General features: G+C 53.7%; 1 protein-coding gene across 4 annotated transcripts in view; it reads right to left on the bottom strand.

Moving 5' to 3' along the window:
- The window catches only part of STX1A (syntaxin 1A), a 54105-nt gene that overhangs the window by 24318 nt on the left and 10962 nt on the right, over positions 1-18825 (bottom strand). For all 4 annotated transcript variants that reach the window (XM_042025901.1, XM_042025900.1, XM_042025898.1 and 1 more), the window contains exons 2-3: positions 14944-15021; positions 13696-13795 (exon numbers count right to left, since the gene is read on the bottom strand). In XM_042025901.1, the coding sequence (XP_041881835.1) occupies positions 13696-13795; positions 14944-15021 (178 nt within the window). The remainder of the gene's footprint in view (positions 1-13695; positions 13796-14943; positions 15022-18825) is intronic.

Here is an 18825-nt window from a genome sequence, read left to right as displayed (position 1 = left end):
ACAAGAAGAAAAACATCAGATGCTGACTCAACCCTTTCCTAATTTTCTAGATTTTTTTTCAACTCTGGCCAATAAAACACTTAGCAGCAGGTATGACAGAACAGGGGAAGATGCAGGAGGGATGGATGGAGGGATGGAGGTCATCCTGTGGTCTCCAAAAGAGGAGAAATTTAGATTACACATTAGGAAGAAATTCTTCCTGGTGAGGATGGTGAGGCCCTGCCATAGTTTGCCCAAAGAAGCTGTGGCTGCCCCATCTCTGGGGACCCTTAAGTCCCTTCCAACCCAAACCATTCTGCAAATTCAGGATTTCATGAACTTCCAAACCTAGCACTATGGGAGCTTCTGGCACTTGCAGTGGGGGAGCTGCAGGGGTGTTCTCTGTGAGAAGACCCTCGCCAGGAGCTGCCCCTTTGCAGGGCATAGCCAGTGCCAAACGGCTGCAAAACAGACACTGCTAGCCAAAGCTGAGACCATCAGTGACAGTGACAGTGCCTCAGATAAAGGCTACAAAACAATGTCCAACAGCAGCTGTGAGCGAGGAACGAGACCATGTGAGAGAAAAAGCCCTGAAGACCCTGAGGCCAGTGCAGGAGGGGCTGGAGGTGCTCCAGGCACCAGAGCAGAGCTCCCTGCAGCCCATGATGAAAACCATGGTGAGGCAGGATGTCCCCCTGCAGACACGGAGGACCCCATGCTAGAGCACGCGAATGTGTCCATAAGGAAGCTGTGACTTCATGGAGAGCCTAAGCTGGAGCACACTCTCTCCTGTCTGCAGACTGAAGCTCTAACTGCGGCCCTGATATCCAGAGCCATTCCCTACTCACACTGTCCCCAGCCCTTGCCATCCAAGACCTTAAAAGTACCCACACAGGCTGCTATTCACCCCAAGCTCTCTGAGCAAACAGCCTCAGCCTCAGCAGGACCTGAGACAAGCTAGAGAGAGTTCCCATCCATGGCAGGGAAGAGCCCAGGAGACAGACACTGGTCTGGGCTGTGGAACATGCATGAAGCCAACCCTTACATCCTCCCACTCCCTCAGTCCCTTTGCCAACAGCTCAAGCCGGGCAGAGGGGATGGGGACAACCCAGGAGACAGCAAAGGATCCTGAAAAGGGGAAATAAAAATAAATCCCAAGTCCTGATTGAGCTTTTGGGTAGCTCGTGACACCAAATACTGCCCAGCTCAGGAAACAGGAAGTCCAAGTGGTATTCAAGAATGTCCAGGCCATGTGCTTGTGCGTGGGTGGCCAGGCTGGTGAACACCCGTGTGCCAGCTCTGCCAGTGGGATTCCAAGCCCTAGGATGGCAGGCAGGCAGCTCTGTGCAGGCAGCAGGGATCTGCCTGCAGGGTTGGTCTGGCAGCTGCCAGAGCAGCAACCACTCCAAATCAGCAGCTCCCAGGCACTTTCAGGAGGGAGAGCCCTTTCACCCAGCTCTCTGCAGGGCTTCCAGTAACAGCAAATGGGCAGCAGTGCCCCCGCGGTGATTAATCATCTTCCTGGAAGGCAGGGAATCGTTATTTCCCACCCCTCCTGCACCCACACGCCACGGCAGCCTCACAGCCAGCAGCACCCTTGGATCAACCATGGGTGCAGGAGGAGGGCAGTGGGCAGAGACCCTGGAGAGAGGGGGCTAGCACGGCGTGTCGGGAGAGTGGGCTGGAGCCCCATACAGAATGTGGGTGGTGCTGCTATGAAATACAGGGATTTTGGGGGGAAATCCAGGGGGAATGGGAGATACTTGCTGTCTGAATGTTTTCTCCTAAAACAAGCGCAGAAAAGATTTAGAACGACAGTCAAACACTTGATTACTGCAGCGATTTTGTCAAATGTACACCAGCACTATGTGAACTGTCTCTAAAAAGGAACCGGATTATCATGTAATCATTTAGGTTGGAACAGCCCTCTAAGATTATTGAGTTCAACTGTTAACCCAGCACTGCCACCACTAACCATATTCCCAACAGTCACATTCACACATCTGTGAAATCCCTCCAGGGATGGCGGCTCCACCACTGCCCTTCACAGCCTATTCTATTGCCTGACCACATTTTCTGTGAATATATTTTCCCCCACCTTGCTACATCCTATCAGGGAGTTGTAGAGAGCAAGAATGACCCTCCTGAGCCTCTTTTTCTCCTGGCTGAGCGCTGTTTTTAGCACTGGGTAGAACATACTGCACAGCGCCACAGCCACGCCATGGGCCAGCATCACTGGACTGGACATCCTATTCCATGTGTCTTTGTTTTGCCACTATTCAGAAGGAAAAATGTCCCATGTATCTCAGTGTGCTGGTTTGAGACAAATTTGGAGGAAAATATCCTCTGACAGAAGGCAGGTTACAACCAACCCTCCCCCACCAGGTTCAGGAAAAAAAAATTTCCTCAGAGGAAAGTGAATAGGGAAAAAAACCTATTTATTTAACAAACACACAGGAAAAGAATAATAATACTAAATAATAAAACCTCTCACTGTGGAGAGAAACCCGGTAAGATTTAAAGTCCTTTCTGTGGGTATGGTCTCTCTCCTCCTCTTTGGAGCTGCGTTTTTGGCATAGCCCCCTCCAGGCCGGAGATGTAAGGTCTCCCAGGTACATTTTGGTGTTGCCAAACAGTTCCAGAAGAGAAGAGGGAAAAACCGAAGTCCCAGAAAAAAAAGAAGACTCTCAGTCTCTCTCTGGAGAAAACAGAGCCAAAAGGTAGCTGAAAAGCAAGCAGGGTGCTTCCTCCGCTCTTGCTGCTTCAGAAGCAGCTATCTCCATGTCCTTGAGCACTAACTGCTTTGAAAAGTTCATCTGGCTTTTTTTCTTTCTCTCACACCCAGTTTTAAAGACACAGAAAGGCAAAGAATTCATTTCTGGGCATAGAGCGGCGATAGGGGATACACAACATGAAGTCACCCCAAGACATTCAGGAACACTGCAGAAGCACTATTGGTTTGGCCTGAACTCGAAGCAGCTGTAGCCCCATTCCTGAAGGAGCGCAGTCAGCTTCGCAGAGTGGTGGGGAGGGCAGTGGACAGCACGGCAGGGCAGATGTGCCCAGTGCCAGGTTTGCCCCAGGCTGAAGCGGAACAGCTCATTTCACCAGTTCCTGCCAATTCCCAGCTTGACCCCCTCAGATACTGGTCACCCGTCCCTGTGCAGGTTTTGTGAGGAGCTCTGCTCTGCATTGATCAGTCAGGGATGGGACAGGCACCCATTCCCGCCTTGATGAGACTCTCCAGCTAGGCTCACCTGGTTGGTGCTGCCCAGGACTGTCAGGGCTTCACTCCCTCCAGGAGTGTCTGGGAGCTGGTTGCATCACCATCCAACCTGCTCTCCCAGCAGGCTGCCCAGTCTCCTACTGGATATCCTGGCTGTCCACCCCTCAAACCCTCTTCCAGTTTATCAGTTGATGTTGGCAAACTATGGGCAGCCAAACTGACCACAGCGCTTGCAGCTTTCACGCCAGAGGACCCCAGCACCAATCCAGAGAACCCTCATCTCCAACTGATGCAGCCCAGACACTGTACAACCCAAGGGGTAAGGGGAGCCATTTCTGGCAGACTCCAGCCCTGTCCAACATGAGGTTTCCCACACTGCAGCCATGGTCTCCCCTCCTTGGCATGTGGCTGCCCACCTCACCAGCCCAGTCAAAGGTGCCCATGCACCCAGACAGCAACATCCCACCCCTCCACCAGACCCAATCCACTTGTGCTCCTCTGGGCTCCTTTCTCCCCACTGTGAGAGCTCCCAGGGTCCTTCAGCACTCAGATTTCCTGCTCTGGCTACCACTTCCTCACACTGCTTGCCTGAACTCTTCACTTTTGACTTCTTCTCCCTCTCCTCCCACCTGAAGCACAGCCACGCACCTCCCTGCCACATCTGAGTAGTCACCCAGTGACACACACAGCCACTGCCTTCCCAGATCCAAATGGATTTTCACCAATAATTCCTCCTCAAGCTAATCCCAGCAGTTTTCCACTCACTATCCCTGATTTTTTCCCCCTCTCAGTGACTTAGCTGTAGCTTTGTAGAGTCAGTTCTTGGCACGTGCCCATAGCAGGAGCTCCTGGTGTGCCCACAGTGGGATCTCCACGGGTGATGCTGAGGTCCCAGAGACACCAGGACTTCTGGCCACCCTCCTCCTGCCTGTGCTGCTGCCCGGCTCTACTGACCACATTCTGCTGCTCCTGCTCTCAGCATGCCTAGAAAGCACCAGCCTTCCACATGTCAGAATAATCTCAAGAAAGAGTAAAAGGATTCAGGGTTTGCTCATCTCAGCCCTCCTAAACCCATTTCTGCAGATAAGGGATTAATTATCCCCAGTGTCAGCACCAAGACAATGGAGATTCAGCAAGAGAAGGCAGAGCTCCAGCGGCAAAGGAAGTGCTGCTGGGGCTGGACGGGGTCTGCTGCAGAGCAACCCTCCCCACCCTGGGGTCCCTGCCCCTCTCTGCCTGCACAGGCAGCGCCCCAGGAAGCCACACTGCTGGGTGACATGGCCCATCCAGGGGAGATGTGGCTCCAAGGGGCGTCAGTGCTGTGCCAGCCATGGTGACACAGCTGCGCAGGGCAGGGCTGGCCTCCTCACCTCGCAGACACCGGGCTGCTGCTTCTGATCCTGCCGTTTCCTTCTCCCAGCACTTGCCAGAGCAGCCCCACATTTCTGTCCTTCACTCTCTGGTTTTCACACCCCCCTTAACCACCTCCCCCCACACTGACAATGCCAAACTTGAGAGCCAAAAGCATGAGGAATCCCAGTCATATTCATGCCATGAGGAGGACTGAAGGGGTGAGGAGAGGATGGGGGAGATCCTGGCTGCTGGAAGGAGATGAGAGAAACTCAACCAAAGACCAGTGTGTGTGACACCCAAGAGTTGTGCCACTGATGCCACCAATACCACCCAGCATCCCATCTGCTGGGGACAACGCCACAGCCCAGCTCACTGCCACCAGAGCAGGGTCCCTGGCTGCTACAGAGGGGCAGGAGAGCCTGAGGACACCACATGCCACAGGCAGCACCCCAGCCCACTGCATCCAGTGATGGCTGGGAGAGCCCTGGACTGGAGCTGAGCTCTGCCAGCCCACACAGTGAGGGGCACAGTTGCCATATCCCCTCACATTTTGGCTCCTTTCTCTGCTTCCTCCCTCTCTCTAACCTTCCTGGACCAGAAAATTCGGGCTTCAGGAGAGGGCCAACAGACTCACTGCGCAGCCAGCTCGGCTCACCCATCCATCCATGTGGATCCCGGCCAGGGCTCAAGGACCACAACGGGAGTGGGACCAAATTCACACACAGACAAGAGGAACCAGGGGAGAGAGATAAGGGTGCCACAGGCAGCAGGGCTCAGGACAGTGATGGCCTCATGTCCCCTCACCTCCAGGGCTCCTTGCCTCCTACTCTATCCCAAGCCACCCAGCACACAGAAAAACAGGGACTGAGGTACTGTCCTGGGTGACAGTGCTGCTAGTCACACAAAGCCAAGGAGCCACGGGTCCCTTCTGCACTGAGATGCGAGCAGCAGCACCTCCAGCAGCAAGGATGGGCTCCTGCTCCACAGTCACCTCCTCACTGCCCATCATGTACCAGGCTCTGGGGTGCAACAGGGAGCGCAGCCCAAAGGAGATAAAGATTTCCAGCAGCAGCAATAATATGTTCCAGGAGTGCCACTAACGCCTTCAGCTAAATTAAGCCCAAAATAATTACAGAGCAGCTGATTTTGATTCTTTTTTTCATGTTGCCATGAATCACACTCCAGTTAACTGATATTTACTCTGCACTCAGTGTGTGTGGATCACCCAGTGCTGCTCAAGGTGATGGAGCAGACAATGGATGCTGGTGATCATGGAGCTGGGGTATGCAGGAGAACTGCACGGGAAAAGGGAATCTCAGATGGAATAATACAAACAAAAAAACAAAAGAAAAAGACACAGGGGCACAGGAAGAGAGGACAGAGATGTCCCAGGTACCCTCAGTGCAGCGTTGGTATGATGCATACAAAGTCCATGTGTCCTATTCCTGTGGGCAGCACCCAAGGGCCAGCAGTGGGTGCCACCATGCTGGGCATGGCACAGCTGCGGGAGCCTCACACAGTGGTGGCAAAGGGAAGATGAGGAACAGCATGAGTGTTCCTGCTTCCATGGCCTGAGCATCCCTGGCACCCATGGCGTGAGCATCCCTGCATCCAAGGCCTGAGCATCCCCACACCCATGGCCTGAGCATCCCTGAATCCACAGCATGAGCATCCACAGCATGAGTGTTCCCACACCCATGGCCTGAACATCCCTAAACTCACGGCCTAGGCATCCCTGGCGCTCATGGCCTGAGCATACCCACAACACGCTCACCCCTGTTCTGCCTGCACCCCATGGCACCCGCTGGACCAGTGCCAGGAGGAAGTGGGCTGGTTTAGAGCTGAAGGGTGGCATTTTGCCAGCTTGTTCCCAGAGACCACAGGGAGGACTGGACTGATCACGCCCTGGACAGCTGTGTCCACAAGCTGACATATGGACGAGTCCCTTGCTCACACACAAGAGGAGCCACCATGACCTGCCAGCCCTCGCTCTGTCCACGTCCTTTAAACACACATTGCCTGTGGCTAGCCAAGCGCAGCACCCACCACCCAAACACAGGAAACCCCAGCCCATCCCACACAGACAGATCCCAACTTCCACAGGGAAAGTGAAGGGCAATCCAGTCTGAAAAGCTCAAGAAATGCTGACCAGCAGCCAGGTCAAAAAGTCCTGGAGACCTTATACCCTGGGGTACCCCATCCCTTTAAAAACAGAGCCGGGGCAGGTGCTGGGGCATGGGAAGGTGGGGATTGTGCAAAGCCTACACAAAACACCTGAGCTGCTGCAGCAACCTGCCAGGATGAAGCCAGAAGGGCAAACAGCTCTTTAAGCTAAATATATTTGTTCTTGGGCTGACGCTGGTATATAAATCGATTGTAAACAGACTTGGGCTGGAAATGAGAAGACCACTGGAGGGTATGTCCTAGAGTGGCCCTTTAACAAAGATTACTGGCAGGAGAAACAAAACTCCTCCAAGATGGAGCTGGAGCAGTGTGTGCAAGGGTGACAGAAGTATCTGTGTGACACAGGGACAGGATGAAGCCACCTGAGGTAAACTGAGCACAGTGTGGCACTGCCATAAGGGCCATGGCTAGCATTAGCACCGCACTGCTAGGGATGGCCAGGCCAAGTGAAGTGTTGGAGGCAGGCGGGGAGGTCCTGGATCCCCCAGTGAGCAGAGGAACCTCCATCCCTGCACCAAACACCCCTCCAGTCTCTACACCACACACCAGGTTTGGTATAAGAGGCAGCCACAGCTGCACCGGATCTGGGTGAAAAGACAGGCTGAGAACACATTCCCTTATGGACCTGCCTGGAGGAGGGAGAAGCAGGAAGCAAAGAGGCAGGATGCTGAGAGCCACAGGGGCAGATGGCACCTGTTCCCCCGTCTCCATGAGTATCTGCTCTGCTGTGGCTCTACTGCCACACCATGCCCTTTCCACCCCACTGAGGCTGCTGGTAAGGACCATGGCATCCACCTGCTGCATTGGTGTGTCCTGCAGCCTCAGTCCCACTCCAGGAGCTGCGAGAAGCAACCAGAATCATCCAGCTTCCCTGGGCCACTCGTGATTTTATGTCCATCAAAGCCACTCCACATCCTGACATCCAACTAATCCAAGGGCAAAGTCTGCACTTGGGTCAGGGCAATCCCCAGTGCCAGCAGAAACTGGGGGAAGGCTGGAGAGATGAAGGGGTGGATGGAGAACACCCTGCAGAGAAGGACTGGAGGATTCTGGGGAGTGACAAATGGACATGACCCAGTGATGGGCACTGTCAGCACAGAAAGCCAAGTGTCTGCTGGGCTCATCCCCAGCAGTGTGGGCAGCAGGGGAGGGAGGGGATGCTCTCCCTCTGCTCCACTCTCCTGAGACACCCTGGAGCTGCCTCCACCTCTGGGGTCCCAGCACAGGACAATGGTGTTGAACTGAGGAGGGTGGAGTCAGGTTGGACATGGGGAAGAAATGTCAGACCTGAGGGGCTGGCACAGGTTGCCCAGAGAAGCAGTGGTTGCCCCATCCCTGGAAGTGTTTAAGGCGGATTGCACGGGGCTTGGAGCAACCTGGGCTAGTGAAAGGTGTCCCTGCCCACAGCAGGGGGTTGGAACGAGAGGAGCTTTAAGGTCCCTTCCAGTCCAAGCCACTCTGTGAATGTATCCCTCCTTCAGGCCAGACTGCCTGGGCAGGGGCAGCTCCCAGCTCCATTAAGGCTACAGATGGAGGGTGAGAGCAGAAGATGAATAGGGGAGGACACGTTACTTTTGCTTTCTCCCCAGATCCCTCGCTCTGCAGGGACCACACTTGTTTCATCTTCAAAGTCTGATGAAGTCTGGGCTGTCTCTGATTTCCCATCCAAGGGAAGCTGGGAGAGGGTGAAGGAGCAAAGAGAAGACAGGAGAACAAAGTCAGGCTGAAACCTTCACCTGTCCTCTCCACTGCTCCCCCCCAAAAGGAGCATCACACAGTCCTGAGCCTGCAGCCTCCAACACAGCACTACTGCAACTCCTGGTCTTCAAGAAAGTCTCCTCCCTGCCCTCATGCGACCAGGCACCGGAAGGAAAGTAGCCCCAGAAAACCACTGCACAGTGGGAAGCGGAGCTGAGAGGGCAGAAGGCCATGTCTGAGGGGGGCAGCTCCAGCAGGAACCTGCCCCAGCCTCGCCCCTCCAGCAGCACCAGAGTAGCAGCTCCTTGGAGTACATTGGGCTTCCTGCTGGGACATACACTGAAAGGATGTGCTGAGAGGTGAGGTTGTGTTTACAGGACAGCACGGAGCCAGCTCAGAGGGGTCCAGCCAGCACCTCGGCACCCAGACAGCTCCAAATTGTCTTTTTGGCACAGGCCAGTGCTACCTCAACAGCATCAGACAGAAGTGAGCAGCTACAGCTTGTCTCCTCGCCCACCTGACACATCTCTCCACCGGAAAATGGTCTGCTAGGACTAATAGAGGCCACTCTCCAAGGAACTCCCAGCAGCCAAGAGAGACTGAACAAAGTCACCCAGGCGCTGCACCCTGGTGTCCAATGCCACCACCCTGAGCCTGCACAGCTAAAATTATGAAGCTGCAGGTCAAGTGCCCATGGAAGTGAACCTCCCCTTCTGTCCTGGTGCAGCTGTAATGGACCTACTTCCAGGTCTGAAATATTTATTGTGTCTCCCAAAGCCTGCGGAGATGGGCTGAGCTGACAGGCTGAGAGACATGACTTGGGATTTGAGGATTTACGTTCCCAGAGGCAATTCATTGAGCAAACAGCCTTCGTTACATAACACAGCTCTGGAGAGCCATGGAGCATGGCCAGTGGAGGGATGCAATGCTCAGAGAAGAGGAATGGCAGAGAAGCCCTTCCTGACCACTCCAGGAAAAAAGCAAATGTGATTTCACTCCTTGCCAGCTGGAATGCCACCCAAAGCCACCTCCTCTGGGATGCGGCCTGGATGAAGGACCAAGTAGGAGTAGCTGCTTCCAGCACCAGCAGCAACAACAGTCACAGCACTCACTGGGAAGGATTTTAGGAATGGGTTTACCAGGAGCCGTGACTCAAATCTGGAGCAGCACAGCGATGACCCCAACCAAAGGAGGAACACGGTCCCTCAGCTTCTCCAAGCCCACCCCAGTCCCACCACAACACCGCCCAGCTGGGTGGGGAGACCTTCCTGGTGCCCCTGCAGCCGGATCCAAACCTGCTGGAGCCGTGGGCTGTCACCTCACTGGCCCAGCGGCAAAGCCAGCCAGCTAGCCAGCCAGCTGCCCATCCACTGGGCTCCAAAATAAGCCCAGGCAGCAGTGGCAAGGCAGATCCACGAACAGTCTGTGCAGCCAGAAGAGGGATCAGCAGGAAGGGAGGGATGAGCCCTTCCTTGAGACATGCACTTCTGCACGCCAGGCAGGTGGGTAAATCCAGGTCTCACACAGACACCTGGACCTCACTTTCTCCTGCAAATGAAGGACACCAAGGGCTTGCATTTGCCTAAGCACAGCCATTTAAGAAGCAGATTCCAGTGGGACTGTACCCATGGAGTCCCTCTCTTCTATTACTGACCCTGAGAAAGCAGCTATTCACCAGCAGCCACTACACATCTCTCCATCCATCCCTCCCTCCACTCAGTGTTCCAACAGCAACGCCAATCACTGCAAATCCGTTTCCCACACTACCAGCCCAGCTCTGCCCCAGTCTAAAGCACCACTTCAAAGTTCTCCAGTTCCAGGAGGGACATGCTGGTGGTGTTTAATAAGCTTGTATCTTTGACAGAGAAGCAACACCCACACCAAACCAAGCTGCACAGCACATGTGCCTCCAGACAAGGATGAGAAGTCTGTGACCTTCTCTTGTTTCCTGGAGGAACATTTCCTATTATCTTGCAGTGAAGGTTCCACATGATGCTAAAGTACTTAGAGATCACTAAGAAATAAGCAAGGTGCTGTTCCAGAGGGGACCAGCAGCATCCCAAATCCCTGCAGAGAGCAATATCTTGCCCTGATGGCCATCCCAGGTGTCACTCCCTGTCATGTTAAACAGCAAACCCGAGTGAGCACATCCCAAAACTAGCCTCTCACAACCTACATTTCAATGTCCTTTGGCTCCATCCCCCTCCCGTGCCTCATGGGAACTTGTTTATGGATTTCCAAATTAATCTCAATAAATTCAAAGCCCTGGGTTACAAATAGCCTTTGCATTAATTAGCAGGTTCTCTGTCGGTTCAGGAACACAGGAGGGTGGGGATGAGGCTGCCAGCACAGACAATGACCTGGCAGAGCAGGTCCAGAGGTGGCCACCAAAATGGTCCAAGGGCTGGGACAAGGGGCAGTGGGGTCAGATTGGACATGGAGAAGAAATGTCAGACTGTGTGGGTGGTGAGGGGCTGGCAAAGGTTGCCCAGAGAAGTTGTGGCTGCCCCATCCCTGGAAGTGTTCCAGGGCAGATCTGACAGGGCTTGGAGCAAGTGGTCCACTGTTCTAGACTTAAGGTGTCCCTGCCTATGGCAGGGAGGTGGAACTGGATGATCTTTGAAGGTCCCTTCCAACCCAAAGCACTCTGTGATTCTAAGTCTATCCATCTCTGAGCCCTACCATACCTCCTGGACACACCACAATGCTACAAATCACTAATTTCAGATTAATGTGTGGTCTTCCTGTCCAAAAAATTCTTGGTATGACAAACCGAATTCTCTACAATACCAAGGTGTTGGGGTTTTAGGAGCTCTCCTGGTTTATGTTTGGGGTTTTTTTTTTCTGTTAAAGGAATTTCCCCCATACATGTTGCTAGGGGAACAAATGGCTGGGTACTTAAGGAAAACAAAAGAGCTGGTTACTTTTTTTGTTTCACCTGGGTGTGTAGTCAGTCGGTCTCAGCCTGCTTTCTTCAGCCGCTTTTCCTTCTGCTGGAGAAGCCCCGGGATCCCAAGTCTGCCTTCCCTGCCCCGCCGGGAGCCGGGCTGTGACCGCCCTGCCCCGCCGCTGCTTCGAGCCTTCGCTGCGTTGTAGCCGTGCTCGCCCTGCCTGCCCAGACCTGCGGGGGATCCCCGTTTGGATACACCTCGTCTGCCACCCGGGATTTGTGCTCGTCCCTGCTGTTCCAGCCTGCTGTTCCAGCTGTTATCTGGCCGGACACCGGGATCGGCTGCCCAGGGGTTTGTGAGGCCTTTGTTCCATCCCTTCCCGGGATCCCAGGGCACCGGTGCCGCGGGCTCCCCGAGCTCGCTCCGGAGCGCCCCCTGCAGCCGCGGGGGAACCATCGCACCTGCCCTGCTCACCGGGAGCCGCCAGCGCCCCTGCCGGCTGCGAGCGGAACTGCACCCGAGGGGAAAGGGCCTGACAGCCGAGAAGGCTGGGGCTGGGTTTGGGATTGTTCGCTGTTACTGCCAGAGTTATTGCTGTTTGTTTGACTGGTTATATATATATCAGTAAAGAACTGTTATTCCTATTTCCCACATCTTTGCCTAAAAGCCCCCTTGATTTCAAAATTATAATAACTCGGAGGGAAGGGGGTTGCATCTGCCATTCCAAGGAGGACTCCTGCCTTCCTTAGCAGACGCCTGTCTTTCAAACCAAGACACAAGGCAAAGTAACACTGTAAAACAAAACCAGGAGCACTTCCAATGTCCTGGATGCTTCTGGAAGTCATGGGAATGTCACCACATCCTGTTCACTGCAGATCTCAGACTTTTAAATAGACTATTATGCTTTTAGGCCATGAGTGCCCTTTGCAGCCCCAAGTGGACCCCGTGCCACTGCAGCAGCCAAGAGCACAGCAGTGACAGCTCTTTTCTGAACACCCCCAAACAGGAACACTGCAACATCTTACAGTGAAAGCACAAGAGCCTGGAGGATGATTGAGCAACAGCCTGAGACATGTGAATTCCCTTGAGAAAATCCCTCACTTCCATTCTTGGCCAAGGAAATTTTAGCTGAGGAGCAGCTGCCAGGAGAGGGGAGTCTGAGACAATTAAGGAAGGGCCAGTCCTTTCAAGTAATTACAGTATCTACTGATTTGACATAGGGCTGGACACAGGGCAGTGGGTATGGGGCCACCCTCCTGGGACCTCTAGGAACAATTCCACAAGCAGACATGGAATTGCACTGGGCAAATGAGAAGTGGATGGAAGGAGGGAAGATGACCAGAGAGAGACCTGGTCTCAGTTTTCCAGCCTCTAAGCACTGGGAGCACGAGCAGGGCTCAGCCCATAGAAGCAACACCTTTGCCAAAATGAGGGCTGCCAGTGGCCATCCTGCAGGGTCAAACCTCCAGCACCCAACACCCCTGTGACACCAGCACCACGATGGAGGTGGGCAAAGGAGAGCCACCTGGGCTCACTGCTACACTGAAGGCAGAGCTTGAGGCAGCAGAGCTGTTCCAGTGACTCCTGGGCAGAGTCCAGCCCCACTCTGCAGTGCTCAACCCTGCTCTCCCTACACAGCTCAGCCCTCAGACCCACCCATTCCACAGCAAGGAAGGGTTTTGCAGACACTGAAGCTGGAAAGCCTCTGCTGACCTCACTGCCCCCACAGCCAGCTCCTCTGGCTCCCCTGGGAGAGCACTGTTCCCACCTGGGAACAGGGGACCACAGCATCGTGTATGCAGTTCTAACTCTGCCAGATCCCCCAGGCACTCAAATGTTGCCATCTCTTGGGTGCTCAAATCCCTAACTCCAGCTCCTGGCAGCAAACCTCTTCTCTGGAAGACAAGACTGAGGAAGACAGAGGTCTGCAAGGGATAGACTCTTTGACCAGCCAGCAACAAATTGTCCCCAGGACAGAGATGAAAGGTCCCAAGTGCCCATCTCTGGCTCAAAGAGAAGCTGTAACATATCTGGGCCAAGTAGGTGACACTAGGTCTGCTCTGCCCTATCCACAGACTTTCCCAGGCAGCCAGGGCAAGACAACAGCCAACCACCACAAAAGCAGCCGCTTGCTCTTCCCAGCCTCCACACTGCCCCGTACTTTCAGAAATTCCCTTCTGGCAGCCTCACTGGACTCTCACCACCTCTCCAGGTCTCAAAGCCACCAGTCACCAGGCAGGTCCAAGCTCTCCCTCACCATTCAGCCATGGCCACCTGCAGACATAGGGAATTGTGCCTGGCTCCAGCCACCCCATCAGTGAAGCCATGTGCCCACAGGGCACACGGAGCTCACGGCTCACTCACTTTCATCAGGGTTGGGTGAAGCGAGAATGGCACTGTGCTTCCTTTTCACTTCTTCCACATTCTCCGAAATTTTATCAATGAAGCCTCGAATTTCTTCCACCTGTGGAGTGAGACAACAAGACAGGTGGTCTGTGACAGACCTGGACTTTTATAAAGTGAAGGGATTATTACACCCTATTTCAAAGCAACCACGACATGTCTGAACCACATCAGACATCCTCCTGGATAAATATTTACCATCAGGAAACTATATGACCACTGAGGAATCAGACCTTCTTCATCCCACCAGCCAGCTCTGAGTCACGGCAGTTTAATACAGACTGTATGTCCTGTATTCTTTGTGATGCACTGAGAAACTTTTGGGATTTATATAAATCAGCATCAGATCTATTCCCAGACTGCCCCTCTGGCAGAACGCTGCTGAGGCTGCATAAACCAGGCTGGTAGCAGCTCAGTCCCCCATGGCTCCTTGCTCCATAAAAAGCTCCAGAAATGCCCAGTTTGATCCTCACCCCCTATTCCAGGGAGGCCACATTTTCCAAAAGATCCATTCTGGCATTTTCCCTGCACTTCTGTACTACAGGAAGACACCAGCATTGCCAAGAGGGGAAACCTCTCCTGTGCTCTCTGCCTGCCAGGCTGCTTACCCTCTAATTCAGTGTTCTCCTTCAGCTCAGACCACCCCTTTGCTCATCTTCCTCCACTTGCACATCAGATTTATCCCAGTTCCCACTCCATTGCCTGCACAGATCCATTTTAACACCCCCCACACACATGCCATGCTAAGGGTGTGCTAAAAATCCGCATGCAGATCTTACAGCCACCCACATGCCAGAAGACAACCTCTTGTTTGGGAACAGGAGGCACAAAATTAAATCAATCCCATGCAGAGACTGCTGCTCTGCAGAGGTGCTCTGGGGGAAGGCCTGAGAGCTGTGTGTGAGGCTCCCCTGCTCCCATCACCTGGGCAACAGCCTCGCTGGGTTCTGGAGGAGCAGGGGGAGCAGGAAAGCATCCATAGGGCAGCACAGCCTCAGGTCTGCAGGGAAGCCAGGTTCCTGATGCTCAGCACTCAGCATAACCCTGAGCATCAACTGAGCAGCAACAGCCAGGGCAGGACCCTCAGACCCATCCCAAGCACTGCTCCCCAGTGGCAGTGGGAAGCCTGGACCATCCACAACCTGCCCTGGTGCTAGCAGAAAGGTCTGAAGCAGCTTCAAAGCTGCATGGGAGGAACAAACCTCTCACCTGCTCAAAGAACTCATCCATGAAGCGATCCCGGTCCACGCTGACGGTGACTTCATCATCGTCGTCACTGTCCTTTGCCTGCAACAACACAGAGGAAGAGAGGCATCAGCAAGTGCTTGCTGCAGAGTTCACGGCTCTATTTCAAGGAGCTTCTCAAGGGCGTCTTCCCCTTCTCCTGTGCTCACTTGCTCAAAGGAGCTGGGGCAAACACTAGCCAAAGTGAAGGACACCCCAGGCACTGACACTCCAAGCTCCCAGGACTCTGAGAGAGCAGAGAGCTAAACACTGAGCAGTGAGGTATGGCCAAAACACCATGGCAGCCAGCGCCCCGTGGTACGACCTCTGCAGGGAGCATAGGACACAGCTAAGGACACCCCACATCCATGGAGTGGGAACTTCAAGAGCACCCTCAGTCCTGTGTGAGCACACCAGCTCTGCAAGGAGCAGGAATGGGAAACACCACAGATTCCACCATGGGAAAACACCAGGGATGCTGCAGTGGGAAAGCATGAGGGATGTCACGATGGGAAATACAAGGGATGCTGCGACTGGAAAAACATGAGGGATGCTGTGATGGGAAAGCACGAGGGATGCTGTAACAGGAAAGCATGAAAGATGCTGTGATGGGAAACACAAGGGATGCTGAGACGAGAGAATACAAGGAATGCTGTGATAGGTAACATGAGTGATGTTGCAATGGCAAACACCAGGGATGCTCCCATGGGAAAACACCAGGTATGCCACCATGGGAAACATAAGGGATGCTGCTATGGGATACATCAGGAATGCTGCCACAAGAAACACTACAAATGCTGCTATGGGAAAGCACAAGGGATGCTGCCATGGGAAAGCATGAGGGATGCTGTGATGGGAAAACATGAGGGATGCTGCCATGGGAAACACAAGGAATGCTGCCATGGGAGAAAGCATGGGTGATGCCATGATGGGAAAACACGAGGGATGCTGTGATGGGAAACATGAGGGATACTGCCACAGGAAAGCATGAGGGAAGCTGCAATGGGAAACATGAGGGAAGCTGCAATGGGAAATGAGAGATGCTGCAATGGGAAAACATGAGGAATGCCATGTCGGGAAGACATAAGGGATGCCATGGTGGTAAAAACAAGGAATGCTGCCACATGGGAAAGCACAAGGGATGCTGTAATGGGAAACATGAGGGATGTTGTGATGGGAAAATAAAAGTAGTGCTGCAGAGTACAGGAAAGGTGGGAGCAAACAGGTAATACAGCAGAACTAGTAAAGTCACAGCAGGCAAATGAGGGGTTGTCCTTGTCTGCAGAAGCATGTGTGTCACTGTCACCAGAGATGAAAACACCTCCTGTCCCAGAAAGGCAGGAGATGCAAGCTCTCGATGGAAGGAAAAATTACAGTCCTCCGCATAAGGAGACATTTAAAAGATTTATTATCCAAAGCAGCTACACAATGGAGGGAAATGGAAAATTAACAGGGTGGAAAAGTTTCTTCTTACTCCATCTTTACAAGAGAGAAGAAGCCAGTGGAATGGAGATATAAGGCAGGACTGCCTCCGCTCATCTCATAATGATTGCACTTTTTGCAGACACATCACCCCATGGCCCCTCAGCACTCTGCAGAGAGGTAGCCACTACCAGATCTCCAGAGAGATCCCTCTTACACTGAAATAAGCCAGATGAAATATCTATCCTATCCCCTAAAATTCCCTTTCTACCCTACAGTGACTGATTTGGGTGGTATCATCCAGAGGAAACCTCAGCTTTCAGCCTTCCCACCACTTGTGGCACTTTTTGCCTGGGTAACTCACTCACGCAGTTATCCCATTCATGGTTATCCAGAGCCTTTGTGATCAGAGAGCTGCCACAATTCTGGTGAAAATCTCACCTGACAAGGAAAAGCAGGCATGGTGCTGCTCTTACCCATCACTCTGTGGGCACAGAAAACTGTGCCCTAAAATCTGAAATTGTTCCCATTTGCAGCACCACAGCCACTCAGGCCATGGGCTGCTGGCACAGTGAGGCTGGGGCATGGCCAAAGCTGCCAGCCTGGGAATGGGTTGGTACATTTAAATCCCTCTAGTTATGGTGACTCCACCACTGCCCTGCATGGCCTGTTCCTGGGTTTGACAACCCCTTCTGTGAAGACATTTTTCCTAATACCCAAACTAAACCTCCCCTGGAGCAATGTGAGGCCATTTCCTCTTCTCCTGTCACTTGATAACCTGGGAAAAGAGAGTGACCCTCAACTGGCCCCACCCTCCTGTCAGGGAGTTGTAGAGAGTTAAGAAGGTTCCCTCTAAGCCTCCTTTTCTCCAGGCTGAGCCCCCCCAGGCCCCTCAGCTGCTCCTGGTGCTCCAGACCGCTCCCCAGCTCTGTTCCCTTCTCTGGACATGCTTCAGCCCCTCAACGTCTTCCTTTTCAAGGGGCCCAAAACTGACCCCATGATTTGAAATGCCTCAGCAGTGCCCAGCCCAGGGGATGGTCACTGCCCTGGTCCCACTGGCTACAGAGGTGCTGGTACAAGCCAGGGCTGTACAATCCCTGCAGCAGGCACTGCCCTCTGCATCAGGCAGAACCAGCTTCTTCTCTGAAGCTTTTTGCTTTCAAAATTCAGCAGTTTGCTCACAGCAGGTCCACACTACCTCTCCCATTCCCTGCAGCCATCGCAGTCCGGCATCGAGAGCCAAAGCACAGCTCAGGCTTTGGGCAGAGCTGGATACATGACCGCATACAACACTTCCCACATCTCCCTGGAGTCAAGGGCAGGATTTGGCTGCAGGCTCTTTTAAATCCTTCCTGCACGCCAGTGCCACCAGACAGCCCAGTCCCTCCCCCTGTCATCACTGCTCCAGCCTTGGAGCAAAACCGTCTGAGCACAGTGACAGCTGTCACCCTCCAGTCCCAACCCCGGCGGCATTCCTTCAGCCAGCAGCAAGCCTGGCTGTAAGCTCAGGTCCACTTGGGGTCAACAACTGGTTCCAGAGCAATGCCGACAAATGCTCCGTTGCTCCCAGAGCATCCCAACCACTCCCCCAGCACCCACAGCACATGGGCAGGCTCACCATCAAGGAGGTCACAAAGAACCATATCCTAAAGCTAGGAATACAGATATACAGAAATACAACTACCATCCATGTTCACATTCCATTTCACATATCACGAATGCCTGCTTGGCTTGTGCTTGATTTTAAGCATCAACAGCTTTTAAGCATCACACACTTCGGTGGGTGGTACCGAGAGCCCATTGGATGGGCAATTACAACAGACCCCCAGCTACACCCCCCAGGATCTTGGATAATGCCAAGATCCCGGGGGGACACACTGTGAGTGATGGAAGACGCACTTGATAACGCAAACACCGCCCTGGACACGTCGTCAGGTCAGGGGATCTTTCTTCCCCCCACCCTGCTAAGCCTCTCCATGTCAGGGACAAGGACATCCACACCAGCCCCCACAGATGGAGGGACATATGTCCTGCCTTCAGCTCCTGCCACCTCACCATGCACCCAACAGGATTGTCATGTACAGGAAGGAGTCAAAGGAAAGGGGGCTGAGAGCACCCTGTGGGGATGGATCAGGGGATTCTGGTGGGTGACAAATGGGACATGACCCGGCCATGAGCACTGGCAGCACAGAAAGCCAAGTGTCTCCTGGGCTCATCCCCAGCAGTGTGGGCAGCAGGGGAGGGAGGGGATGCTCCCTCTCTGCTCCACTCTCCTGAGACACCCTGGAGCTGCCTCCACCTCTGGGGTCCCAGCACAGGACAATGGTGTTGAACTGAGGAGGGTGGAGTCAGGTTGGACATAGGGAAGAAATGTCAGTCCATGAGGGTGGTGAGGCCCTGGCACAGGTTGCCCAGAGAAGCAGTGGCTGCCCCAACCCTGGAAGT

Source organism: Corvus kubaryi, unplaced genomic scaffold (assembly GCF_017639235.1).
Source record: "Corvus kubaryi isolate FWS band 111438036 unplaced genomic scaffold, C.kubaryi_AGA036_p1.0 37284, whole genome shotgun sequence".
Taxonomy (NCBI): domain Eukaryota; kingdom Metazoa; phylum Chordata; class Aves; order Passeriformes; family Corvidae; genus Corvus; species Corvus kubaryi.
This window is presented reverse-complemented; position numbering and strand designations above follow the sequence as displayed.